The 12500-nt window shown below is 44.1% G+C and overlaps 2 protein-coding genes across 4 annotated transcripts in view; one reads left to right on the top strand and one right to left on the bottom strand.

Annotated features, from left to right (window-relative positions):
- The window catches only part of LOC143100241 (target of Nesh-SH3-like), a 35770-nt gene extending 31481 nt beyond the window's left edge, over positions 1–4289 (top strand). The window contains exons 17-20 of the mRNA XM_076263224.1: positions 844–870; positions 1319–1477; positions 2209–2331; positions 2896–4289. Of these exons, the coding sequence (XP_076119339.1) occupies positions 844–870; positions 1319–1477; positions 2209–2331; positions 2896–3011 (425 nt within the window). The 3' untranslated portion in view covers positions 3012–4289. The remainder of the gene's footprint in view (positions 1–843; positions 871–1318; positions 1478–2208; positions 2332–2895) is intronic.
- A 41-nt stretch (positions 4290–4330) lies between these two features.
- tfg (trafficking from ER to golgi regulator) overlaps positions 4331–12500 on the bottom strand; it is a 22638-nt gene continuing 14468 nt past the window's right edge. For 2 of the 3 annotated variants that reach the window (XM_076263221.1, XM_076263220.1), the window contains exons 7-8: positions 5922–6026; positions 4331–5477 (exon numbers count right to left, since the gene is read on the bottom strand). In XM_076263221.1, coding sequence (XP_076119336.1) covers positions 5080–5477; positions 5922–6026 — 503 coding nt within the window. In that variant the 3' untranslated portion in view covers positions 4331–5079. The remainder of the gene's footprint in view (positions 5478–5921; positions 6027–12500) is intronic. The other variant, XM_076263222.1, reaches the window with a different exon arrangement.

Raw genomic sequence — 12500 nt, 5'->3', positions numbered from 1 at the left:
AACAACCGGATCTCCTTATATGGGCAAAGATGGCCGTTTTGGATCTTTTTTGTAGGCGAACTTCAGAGGTCTATTAGTCATGACTGATGCTGTCTCATTCTCTTTCAATACTTTGCTTAATGAAGTGATTCATCAAGTAAACTTTTCTATAGAAGAGAGACGTAGTCCTGGTTCACACAGCCAATGATGTTACAACACAAATTACTTTTATAATGTTTATTAAAGTAAATAATCTAAATAAGTAAAATGAAGTAAACAAATCAACACATTCATACATTTACATTTATTCATTTAGCAGTAAATCCAAAGCGACATAAAGAAATGAGGACTCTGTCCTCCATTGGCAGCCCTCTGAAGTAAAAGTGTAATGTTAGTATAATGTAGAATATAGCTTAGCCACTTTGTGGTTGTGATTAGCAACTGCGGCTAGCAGCAGCTCTCTTTAATAGTTTTAACCTCTGTAGCTTGGCCTCCCCTAAACATGCGGTTGTGGTGTATGTGTGAGAGTGTGTAATTGGGGAGTATTTAAGAGCTAGTAGGGCGTGAGATGAGAGCGTGTGCTTATGTGTTTGATTAGAGTGGTTCTCCGCGGATGAAATCGCAAGCGTGAGTGTAATTAGCCTGGCGCTACGCTAATGGATTCAACGTGGCCTTGGCTTTAGTAACCTTGGCAACCACTCACCCAGGGCTGGTGATGGAGACAATGGAGTCCTGTTAGCTTGCCAGAACCTTGTATAACACACACACACACACACACACACCAGCTGTGAAAAGGGTGAAATTGAGTTGACAGTAAACTAATAGCTCTTTAATAATGGCCCCTACTCCTCCTCTCCTCTCTAGCGGATCCTCGTGTAGCAGAGGTCACAGGTGAGTTGCCTTCATTACTCATATTCACAGGTGCCGAAAGGTGTGAGATTGTGTGTGTGTGTGTGCACGTGTGTGTATGTGTGTGCACGAACGCAAGGGTGGGAGAGAGAGAGTGAGATCAAGAGTCCTCTGAAGAGTAAAAACAAAACACACTTCACTCAAGTTCACTCAATGTATCATCCAATCTGTTACAATCCACAGTGATTAGATGAGTCTTTATCTCCCTCACACACACACACACATGCACACACATATACAGTACATACACACAGCAAAAACACCACAATGTGATTAGATGAGTCCCTCTCTCTCACACACACACACACACACACACACACACACACAAACAGCACACTGCCATGATAGCCTACACTGCATGACTTCACATGATGGATCCCCTGTTGGAGGACCCTCTCCCTGACGTCCGTCTTTGTGTGACCGCCCGCAGGCAAGCGCGCCATCTGGTCCACGTTCCCCTTTAAGCTGGACATGAGTTCGGAGTGCAATGGACCGCAGTACATCAAGCGGACCTGGTACCGCAAGTTCGTGGGCATCCAGCTCTGCAACTCACTGCGCTACAAGATCTACCTGAGCGACTCCCTCAGGGGTCAGTCACTGTCCTGTCCACTCATCTAGCATTGTCCATATTCTCTCTCTCTATATATATATATATATATATATAGATACTGCTCAAAAAAATTAAGGGAACACGTCAATCATACGCTGGATCGGTACTCTGACACTGTTTGACTCTGAGCACAAGTAAAACTTGAGGAGAGTGTTTTATTTTGCAAGAACTGTCAGACATTCTGTGAATGTAGTTTGAGAATGGAGAAAAGGGTGGAAGGTTTCAAAACAATTGTGGAAAACTGTAAGTGTCCCCTTAATTTTTTGAGCATATATATATAAAAATTATATTCCAATGAATAAATATATCGCCCACCATCTGTTCTTTTCTCTAAGGGATCATATTTATCAACCCATTTCATCATAACTCTTAACTTCTCCTTCCTCTTTTTCTGGAGCTACACAAGGCAGACATCCATTTATTCAGCTGTAACAATCAGCCAATCAATCAATCAATCTCATCTCCTCAGCCACCATGGTTACAACTTTGTGCATCCCATAATGAAGACTCCATTTATCCACATTATGTGGGCAGGATGATGAACTTGCAGTAATTGCAGACAGAATTGACAGAAATCTTTCACTCCTTTCACAGATGACAAAGCGTTAATCACAATACAGAACACAGAATGATGTGACCCTTCCATGAGTGAACTTGCATTAATGCACATAGTAAAATCATGTATTTTGTGTGTGTGTGTGTGTGTGTAGGGCCGTTCTACCACATCGGGGACCAGTCAGGTCATGGGGAGGATCATTGTCAGTTTGTCGACTCTTTCCTGGATGGACGCACAGGCAGCTCTACACCATTCAACAAGCTCCCCGAAACAGAAGGTATACACACTCACGCACGCAGGCACACACACAGGCACCTCCGTACCACTTGAGTATGTTCTTCAACTGTCAGGTCAAAATTGACGTGCGAGACCATCTTTGAACCATTTTTATGAAAATATGAACAAAAGCAATCTTTTTTCTGATATTAAGGACACACTAGGAAAAGTCACTGCATTTCAAGTTAAAAACATTATCTCGGGGGGTCCTATGCTCTTCAAAATAGTCATGGGTCAATTTTTTTTAACCCTCACAACAACACAAGGGTTTAATCATCCCAGTAAGTGCAAGGTTACACACACACAGCCATACCACTCAACCATCAGTTCAAAACACAAGGAAGATATCATATACATACTTAGGAAATATATTGTAAATACACAAACACACACCCACCCACAACCATAGCAGTCAACCATCAGGTCAAAACACGCGCGCGCACACACACACACACCATCTCCTTCCTCTTCAACCAGTTGACGGAAATGACACACGGTGTGACGCGGTTATTATCTATTCCCTGACTCTAAGCTTCACCTGTGTGTGTGTGTGTGTGTGTTGCAGGTTTCTACAGGGCCATGCGCCAAGAACCAGTGGAATTTGGAACCATCGGTGGAAATTCCCACATTAACTACGTCTCCTGGTATGAGTGCGGAGTAGCTATCCCTGGCAAGTGGTAGGACCCCCGCCCCCAACGCTGGCTGGCTGTCCACAGATCTGCCCAAGTGTAGTAGCGAGCCGTCCAGAGAGACTGCCTGATCTGAAGTGCCAAGAGAATCCTGCCGCTCTGGAGGCCAGACAGTAGAGTGCAGCCTTCTCCTGAGCATGTGTGTAAAATATATCTGTAAACACACACACACACACACACACACTACTCCTAAGCATGTGTAAAATATATCTGTAATCACACACACACAGCCTACTCCTGAGCATGTGTGTAAAATATATCTGTAATCTTCAAGAGTTAGTGACTGACAGCAACAAGAGCGTGCACACACACATACACACAGACTACACAGACACACACACACACACACAGACACAGTTAGGGAGAGCGATAAAACACACACTGGGAGGTTTGTGTCCTGACAGAGGTCAGATAAGGTGCTCTTATTTATGAAACATATCAGTACACAGTACATACACACCTCCAGCCACTTAACTAATCAATAATTTTCAAGCAAATCAAGGCACACACCATATGTATGGTCATCATATCACACAGAGTATAAATCACAGCTTTGCCAAACAGCAACACACACACACACGTACCATTACAGCTTTGCTGAACATGATAAGGGGTCCAGGTGGTCTCTGCATAAATACACACACACACAGACACACACATACGTATTTATTCTGTATGTATATGATGTAATAGAGCTTATTTAACTCAGAGAGGCGTATGACCTTGCTATCATATCAGGATGGGATCATTGAGAGTGTCTGGAAGTCTGGTTTGAGTGAATGAGTGTGTGTGCACATATCTTTGTAATAACAAGTCTGTTTGTGTATTTTGATGACAAAGATTGTGTGTGTTGCGTGAAGTGTGTGTGTGTGTGTGGTTGTGTGCGGAGTATAAGAAAGTGGTTGTCTGTTTGTGGTGGTGACAACGTGTCTGTCGGCTTTCCGTGAGCTGGGTTTACAGAAACAGAAAGCCATCTGCCCTCAAGTTTACAAACGAAGGATTTTATTATACGAAAATTTGTAGGGAGAAACTCCCCGACTATACAGAGCATAATTTTATTTTTGACATGTATGTGACGTATTATGTAATATTTTCTGTAATAAAAGCGTAAATTAAACTGTTTGTGTGGATTATACGAGTGAAGAGTGGCCACGAGAAACAGTTACTGCATTTTCAGGGTTTATAAAATCCAGTGACTTTTCAAGATGTTAACTTGCTACAAACACAGTCTTTCAGCTACTACTACCACACACACACACACACACACACACACACATCATTGACTGTAATCAGTAGAAATGTTCTATTTGAAAGCCTTTATTTAGTTTGAGAAACAAAAAAAAGAACAGTTACAGTTTAAACAGAAAGTCCTACAGCAACTGCAGACACACCTGCAGCCGTTAGAAAAGACTGGGAGCGAAGGATGAACATACACAAAGAGGGGAGAAGAGATAAAAGAGAGAAAACAACTGAGAGAGAGAGAGATAGAGAGAGAGGGAGACTCCTTCAAAAGGCAGGACTATGCCTGAGCACTGATCATTCTCTAGTGTTTTAACTGTTACAATTTAGGGTGCGTTAGGACAGGGTCAGGGTGACAAGCGATAAAACACTCAACACACACACACACAAAAATACACACTAACATGGACGGACAGAAGACAAAACAGAAACACACACACACATTTACACAAACACACTTTTACTCTCTCATTAAACTCCCAGATTGCACCTTACAAGTGAGCGCGCACACACACACACACGTAAATCCTATTCTGTTTGGTCTCTCATATGTGCAATCACACACACACACACACACACACACACACAAAAACTAAAATGAAATAAATGGGGGGTGGTTGTGTGTGTGTGTGTGTGTGTGTGTGTGTGTGTGTGTGTGTGTAGGGAAGGGTGAGGCCAGATATAAGGCTGGTTGGGGTGGGGTGCTCACCTGACCACTTCTGACAACATCAGGTCATCGGAGTGTGTGTGTATGTGTGTTGTGTGTTTGTGTTGTGTTTGTGTGTGTGTATGTGTGTGTGTGTGTCTGGGGTAGGAAGGGTTTATCGGTATCCAGGGCCGGGCTGGGTATAGCCCGTTCCGTAAGGAGGGCGGTTTCGGGCATAGGGGTTGGAGCCTCCGGGAGGGGGGGTTACCGTGGCACCAGGTGGGGGGGTGTAGGTGGGGCGGGGCTGGTAGCCGGGGGCTGGTTGAGAGGTGGGGGGCAGGCTGTAATTGGCTGGCTGCTGCTGCTGAGGTGCACCCTGGGAAGTGTAGTTCTGAGGGGGGAAGGCCCCTGGGGGGTACTGGGCAGCCCCCTGGGGAGGGGGAGGCTGTGATTGGCCAGTGCTGAAGCCCGAGGCGGGGGCCTGGGAGGTGGGGGCCTGTGGCGGAAAGTTCTGGAACTGCTGCTGCTGCGGCTGCTGAGGAGCTCCAGGCTGCTGCTGGGGGGTGTAACCTGCTGAGACACACACACACACACACACACACACACACATACGCACATACATACACACACATGCATGCACACACACGCACACACACACACACACAAAACAAACACTTGATATTTATTCGTCTGATCATTTGTTTTAACCTACTGTTCACTTACTTCATTCTTCAGCATTTATTTCTGTGTCTGTATACCTTCATAATTTAACCAACAGGGGTTCCATTAATTTTATACTTTTCATTTAGTGTTATTGTGATTATTATTATATTGTAAACTGTTTTAATAGCATATGCAGCATATCTCATATGTGTCAGGCCATTTCAAATACCTGTGACCCTTGAAATCGGACGATAGATGACTGATGATTGAAATAGATGATTGTTTTATCCAGCTGAGCTTACTGGGTAAGTAATGTGTGTGTATGTACACGTGTGTGTGTGTGTGTGTTCTTACCAGGGTACTGCATGCCATACTGCTGTTGTGGCTGCTGCTGCTGTGGGGCTGCAGGCTGTTGGGGGGGATATCCACCTGGGGCCTGGTACTGCTGATACATCTGACCTGCTCACACACACACACGTGCAGCAACACACACACGTGCAGCAGCACGCACACGCACACACACACACACAAAAGGAGAGTGAAGGGAGAGTCAATCAAACTGGAGAGTAGATACGTATATCATGTACTTCAGCAGACAGTGAATGTGCCTATGCGCGCACGCGCACGCGCACACGCACACGCACACACACACACACACACACACACACACACACACACACACACACACACACACACACACACACACACACACACACACACACAGACACAGAAATGTAATGATGGAAAATTCAGAGACACTACTCTCTCACACGATCACTGCAGAACGTCCTCACATTTTAACACACACACACACACACACACACACACACACACACAGACAGAAAGGATGACTTCTGAATCCCTTCCACATCAACTAGGGCTGTCATTTTTGTGAAAAAATCCTGTTCGATTTTTGAGACATAAGTGTTCATTGAATCGATTGTAAAATCGATTTTTCATGTCTAAAGACGTTTTCAACGCCAAATATAGGCCACTCCACAAACTAACAGGCATTAGGACAAACAGAGGGGCGCTTGTAGATGCAAGCCAGCAACATTTCTGATGATTTATTGGCATGAAGTTTCGTGAACAATGACAAACAGGAGTGCAACATTCTCGAAAAACAATAAGCCGAGTGGACTGCCTACATCAGTGACAAACATGACTGCAGGATTTAACGTAGCTGTGTCTGTGTTTACGATTAGAAATGTCAAACAAATTTAGCCTACGTAGAACTCGATTGCACAGTTTGCATAGCCTACCGCTTTGTTCTTCTCCATAGTTTGATATACCAAAAATCCGAAGTACTTCCACATCTAACTCCTCAAGTTATTAGGGCCTATCACTCGTCTCTCTCATGTCGCACAGGTTGATCGCGTTGTCCTCCATATTTTGGCAAAACAGGAGCTGCACAGCAGCTGATTGAAACAGCTGTTTCCGGTGCGTAAAATTGGTGGGAATTACTGCACTTCGGAATTCTTTTATCTTATATTTTTGTTTGTGAATTTTGTAACATCTATCCTTTTTATTTGTTTAATTCATTTAAAATGAATAGTGTTTGGTTAAAATCGATTCCCTATTTTAGTTTTCGAGAAAAAGAGAAAGAGGGAGAGTGTGTATGTGTGTGTGTGTGTGTGTTATAACTCAGACCATGTGTTTGTGTTAGGGCAGAGATAAACAAACAAGGTGAATACATTCCCAATAACCGGCCATCCATACACTCCCAAATACACACACACACACACACAAGCACACACACACACACACACACACAAACACAAATGAATACCATTCATACACTACTGGAGGACATATACACACAAACACATGCACATACACACTAAGGCCATCCCACACACTGACAAAGTGTGCACACACACACACAATGAATAACAAAGCACACACACCATTAATGGCATCCATGCACTAATAAAGAAGAGCTCACGTGTACACAAGCTCCTGCACACATGTGTGTCTGTGTCTGCATTTAGGATTCAACTCCTATTTGTGTGTGTGTGTGCATGTGTGTGTGCATGTGTGTGTGCATGTGTGTGTGTGTGTGTGTGTGTGTGTGTGTGTGTGTGTGTGTGTGTGTGTATGTGTGTATGTGTCTGTGCATGTGTGTGTGTGTACACACATGTGATTCAGCTGCTCAGAGCTTTACTTTGGAATAGGAAGACAGAGGAATGTAGAATGCAGCCAAACGGACATGTTCCTGTCCATACTGGACCCTCATCAAAGAAGTCACTCACACACACACACACACACTGACAAGCGCACACACACACTCACGAGCGCACACACACACTCACGAGCGCACACACACACTCACACACTCACGAGCACACACACACTCTCACGAGCGCACACACACAGTGTGCAACACGTGCATGTCATACTGAAACAAAAACATTAGACCTGAGAATATACTCACAGGACCGACACAAGCATGCGCACACGCACACACGTACGTACGCGCGCACACGCGCACGCACACACACACACACAAACACACACACACACACACACACACACACAGACACAGACACACACACACACACACACACAGTAGAGGCATAATGGAGTTAATTTCAAAGAAAATGGAACTGAACTGCCATAGCGAATTCTCCTGACATTTCCATGAGTGTGTTTGTGTTCAAGTGAGAGAATTTGAAAGAACTTCTGCCCGTCTCACTCTTTGTGTGTGTGTGTATGTGTGTGTGGGAAAGAGAGAGCGAGACAAGAGAAAATGTCCCCTCATCTGTCTCTGAGTGAGTGTGCGAGTGTAACACATATAAACAGGAACATTAAAGAGGCCCTATGCAACAATTTTATCAAAAATGACCTTAATTATGCAGGTTGAGTCGTTGTTATGGTTCTACAACACTGTTTGGGTCGTTTGGTGGGTGCTTCGTCTCCCCCTAGTGCTTCTCCGCGGAAAAAAAGAATATGCAACTTTCTGGTCCGAACACATCTGGATGTAACTCAGCAGAAATACTCGAAAATGTAGTCAAATTGTAGTTTCTAAGAAAACTGCAAAACGGACTCCGACTTGGCTTTTTTGCTGTTGAAATTGTAAGTAGCCTACCCTTGGGTGAACTTCGTTTTTGTAATGTGATTTGATAGTCTCTTGAACAATGTGTTTGCTCGTCGTTTAGCTTGGTTTATTGATGGCTAGCTCGCTAGCTAGTGGGGGTTTAGCATAGCAGTCACTTGCTACCGAAGCTGCAGGGGGAGCTATGTCATGAAAAATGCGAGCCCAAATCAGGCGAAAACCCAGAAACAGCGAAGGAATAACCAGACCTGCATAGGGCTTCTTTAAGCACCAGTCACAGCAAGTCTCCACTACCACTAAATGTCAGGGTTGGGTCAGAGCTACACACAATGTGTGTGTGTGTTTGTATGTATATGTATGTGTGTATGTGTGTGTTTGAAAAAAAATATATATATATGTGTGAGGACACAGCTATTATTAGCCTTACGGTAGCGTGACTGAAGCGGATGACTGACTATGTCCAGTTTTATCAACCGAGTGAGTGTCTTTTTCTGCCCCCTAGTTAATACCAGGGACTGTCATAAGGTGTCACTATAGAATATAATTAATGTATTTCGGGGGAAGTAAGGGGAGAAGAAGTTATATGTACACAGATTGTGTAGGCTATAGGCCCACTTTTAAAATGTGCTACTGCTACGTCAATGGAAAACTTCTCCTGGTCGGTAAAATGACACCAGGATATTTCTAACAGTTCGTGCTTTTGACCGTTTGTGCCCTGAAAGGCAAGTCTTTCACATTCATATTCGGTTACATCTGCCAAGAACGATCGAGAGCTGACACATTGAGTAACGAGTAGCCTAATGAGTAGGCTACATTTTAGCTCTACCGTAAAACCTTATAGCGGTGTGGACAAATGGAATGACTGCTAATGTGTTTAATCTTCACCTAAACAAAGTCAGGGTTTAACAGTCAAAACGTATGTTTATCCGTGAAATTGGTTCACAATATGAAAGTGTAGACTGTATACTGTCGAATTATGCAAAAACGTGAAATTCAACCCGTATGTTTGTTTATCGTGGATTTTCTCATAATAGCACTTTGCGCAAGACGACTGGTTTCGTCTTGCAGGGTCACATATATATATATATATATATATATATATATATATATATATGTGTGTGTGTGTGTGTGTGTGTGTGTGTGTGTGTGTGTGTGTGTGTGTGTGTGTGTGTGTGTGTGTGTGTGTGTGTGTGTGTGTACATCTAGCATTTTAATTCCCCACTCACTCTCTCTTTCTACTCTTTCACTGCCATCCCTTTATTCTTCCTTCTCATTCTCTCTATCCCCCTTTCATCCTTCCATCACACACACAAGTGTGTGTGTGTGTGTCTTCACCCAGTGACAGGTGACATCTGTGTGTGTGTGTGTGTGTGTGTGTGTATGTGTGGAGATATAACCTTGCATGGCATTGTCCTTGGCAGTGGATGCTTTCCTGGAAAAGAAGCTCTTCCCTGGAATGTGTGCGTGTGTGTGTTCTGTGGAATATTCACATTGATGTGACAGAGATTGTGCAATGTCCCGAAGTGTTCTTGCGCATACCTCACATGAGCTGACAGCAGTGTGTGTACGTGTGTGTGTGTGTGTACGTGTATGTGTGTGTGTGAGTACGTGTGTGTTTTCTCTCAAATCAGACCTGAAGTCTGTTATACAGTACTTATAAATATGCTGTCCTTACACACACAATCCTGTCATCATATTCATAAAATCTCACACACACAGTTTCCATATACAGTAGAGTGGCTGCTCTGTGTGTCTCTCTGTGTGTGTGTGTGTGTTTGTGTGTGTGTGTGTTAGGGATGGGCATTCAATTAAATTTTCTTAGTCGATCGTCGGAGAATTAACGATCGACTATCGATTAATAATTCATATTTTTATATATATATATTTTTTTATTTTAAATTAAAAATGCAATGGAAATACAAAAATACATTGTGTTTTTCCTCGATGAGATCTTTATTAACAAGAAGAACAACTTGTCGCAGTTAAACTGGACTTTTGGTTATATTAGGCTAAACTTGAAGATATAGCCTATGCGCTGCGGTGCTCTAAAAGCAGCGGAACCTAGCTGCGAGCCGACGGAAACAGGTAACTGACTATGGTGTCAAATATTACCCCGGGGTGGTAAAATGTTTAATTTCTGCGACAGTGAAATTAATTTAATTGCTTCAAGACTCATACTATGCAACACAACCTGCATTAGTTTAATCGATAACAAATTAACGTGATCGACAAAATTCTTAATAATCAATTATCGATCGTCGATTAATCATGCCCATCCCTAGTCTGTGTGTGTGTGTGTGTGTGTGCGTGTGTACTGCGATGGTTAGTGCATGATGATGTGCAGGTCTATATTTATGTGTATGTGCCTGTGCATTCATGTGTTTAAGGTGTAAGATACTGCCACATGTGTATGTATATACAAGTGTGTGTGTGTGTGTGTCTCTGTGTGTGTGTGTGTGTCTGTGTGTGTGTGTATGACTGAAGCCATGCTCCCTACCCTTCTTAAAGTAGCCAGTGGAAAGTCCACATTGCCAAGAGCAGATGCTGGAGTTCTAGAATGTGACTCATCCATTCTTAGAATACTGTACAGAACACATGGTCAAGCCATTATCTGTCCAACCCATTAAAGAGAGCTGCTGCGTGTGTTTGGTGAACCGGCCACTGGCTGTGTGTGTGTGTGTGTGTGTGTGTGTAGGCTGTGGGGCCCTGACTGTGTGTGTGTGTGTGTGTGTGTACCGTCCACTGTTTGCTGTGCGTAGGCAGTGGGGGCCTGAGTGTGTGTGTGTGTGTGTGTGTGTGTGTATACTCTCCACTGTTTGCTCTGGGTAGGCGGCCGGGGCCTGAGTGTGTGTGTGTGTTTGGTGTGTGTGTGTGCGTGTGTGTGTGCGTACCGTTCACTGTTTGCTGTACGTAGGCAGTGGGGGCCTGAGTGTGTGTGTGTACCATCCACTGTTTGCTGTGCGTAGGCAGTGGGGCCTGTGTGTGTGTGTGTGTGTGTGTGTGTGTGTGTGTGTGTGTGTGTACCGTCCACTGTTTGCTGTACGTAGGCAGTGGGGGCCTGAGTGTGTGTGTGTGTACCGTCCACTGTTTGCTGTGCGTAGGCAGTGGGGCCTGTGTGTGTGTGTGTGTGTGTGTGTGTGTGTAACGTCCACTGTTTGCTGTGCGTAGGCAGTGGGGGCCTGAGTGTGTGTGTGTGTGTGTGTACCGTTCACTGTTTTCTGTACGTAGGCAGTGGGGGCCTGAGTGTGTGTGTGTGTGTGTGTTTGTGTGTGTGTGTGTGCGTGTACCGTTCACTGTTTGCTGTACGTAGGCAGTGGGGGCCTGAGTGTGTGTGTGTGTGTGTGTGTGTGTGTGTACCGTCCACTGTTTGCTGTGCGTAGGCAGTGGGGGCCTGTGTGTGTGTGTGTGTGTGTGTGTGTGTGTGTGTGTGTACCGTCCACTGTTTGCTGTGCGTAGGCAGTGGGGGCCTGAGTGTGTGTGTGTGTGTGTGTGTCTCTCTCTCTCCCCCTCTCAACAGGCACATCCCTCCTCAGCATGCACATGTAATCCAAACATTCACAATCGTTCAAGACAACTGGCTAAATTGATATTAAATCCGGTTAGCATCATTAGCACGCCGCACGAATTTGTTCAAAACTGTTGCATTTAAATCAACTGCTAAGTTCTAATCATTTCAATCCTGATGCAAAGGGAAAAGTATTTTCCAAGACTCAAACGGGCCTGTCCCAAGGAGAAAAAGTATTAATTTGAAACTTAAACACACGTGGGGAAACTGAACAGTCTAACCAGTAGACTATGATAAACTAGCAAATTACATAAACACACCAGTGCTGCTTTTCATTCAGACTTATGTGCACATTTATTTATTTGAGTGTTTT

The sequence above is a fragment of the Alosa pseudoharengus genome, unplaced genomic scaffold, assembly GCF_046254945.1.
Source record: "Alosa pseudoharengus isolate Yale_2024_CS ecotype anadromous, Long Island Sound unplaced genomic scaffold, YU_APseudo_1.1 YU_APseudo_1.1_scf_3, whole genome shotgun sequence".
Classification (NCBI taxonomy): domain Eukaryota; kingdom Metazoa; phylum Chordata; class Actinopteri; order Clupeiformes; family Clupeidae; genus Alosa; species Alosa pseudoharengus.
This window is presented reverse-complemented; position numbering and strand designations above follow the sequence as displayed.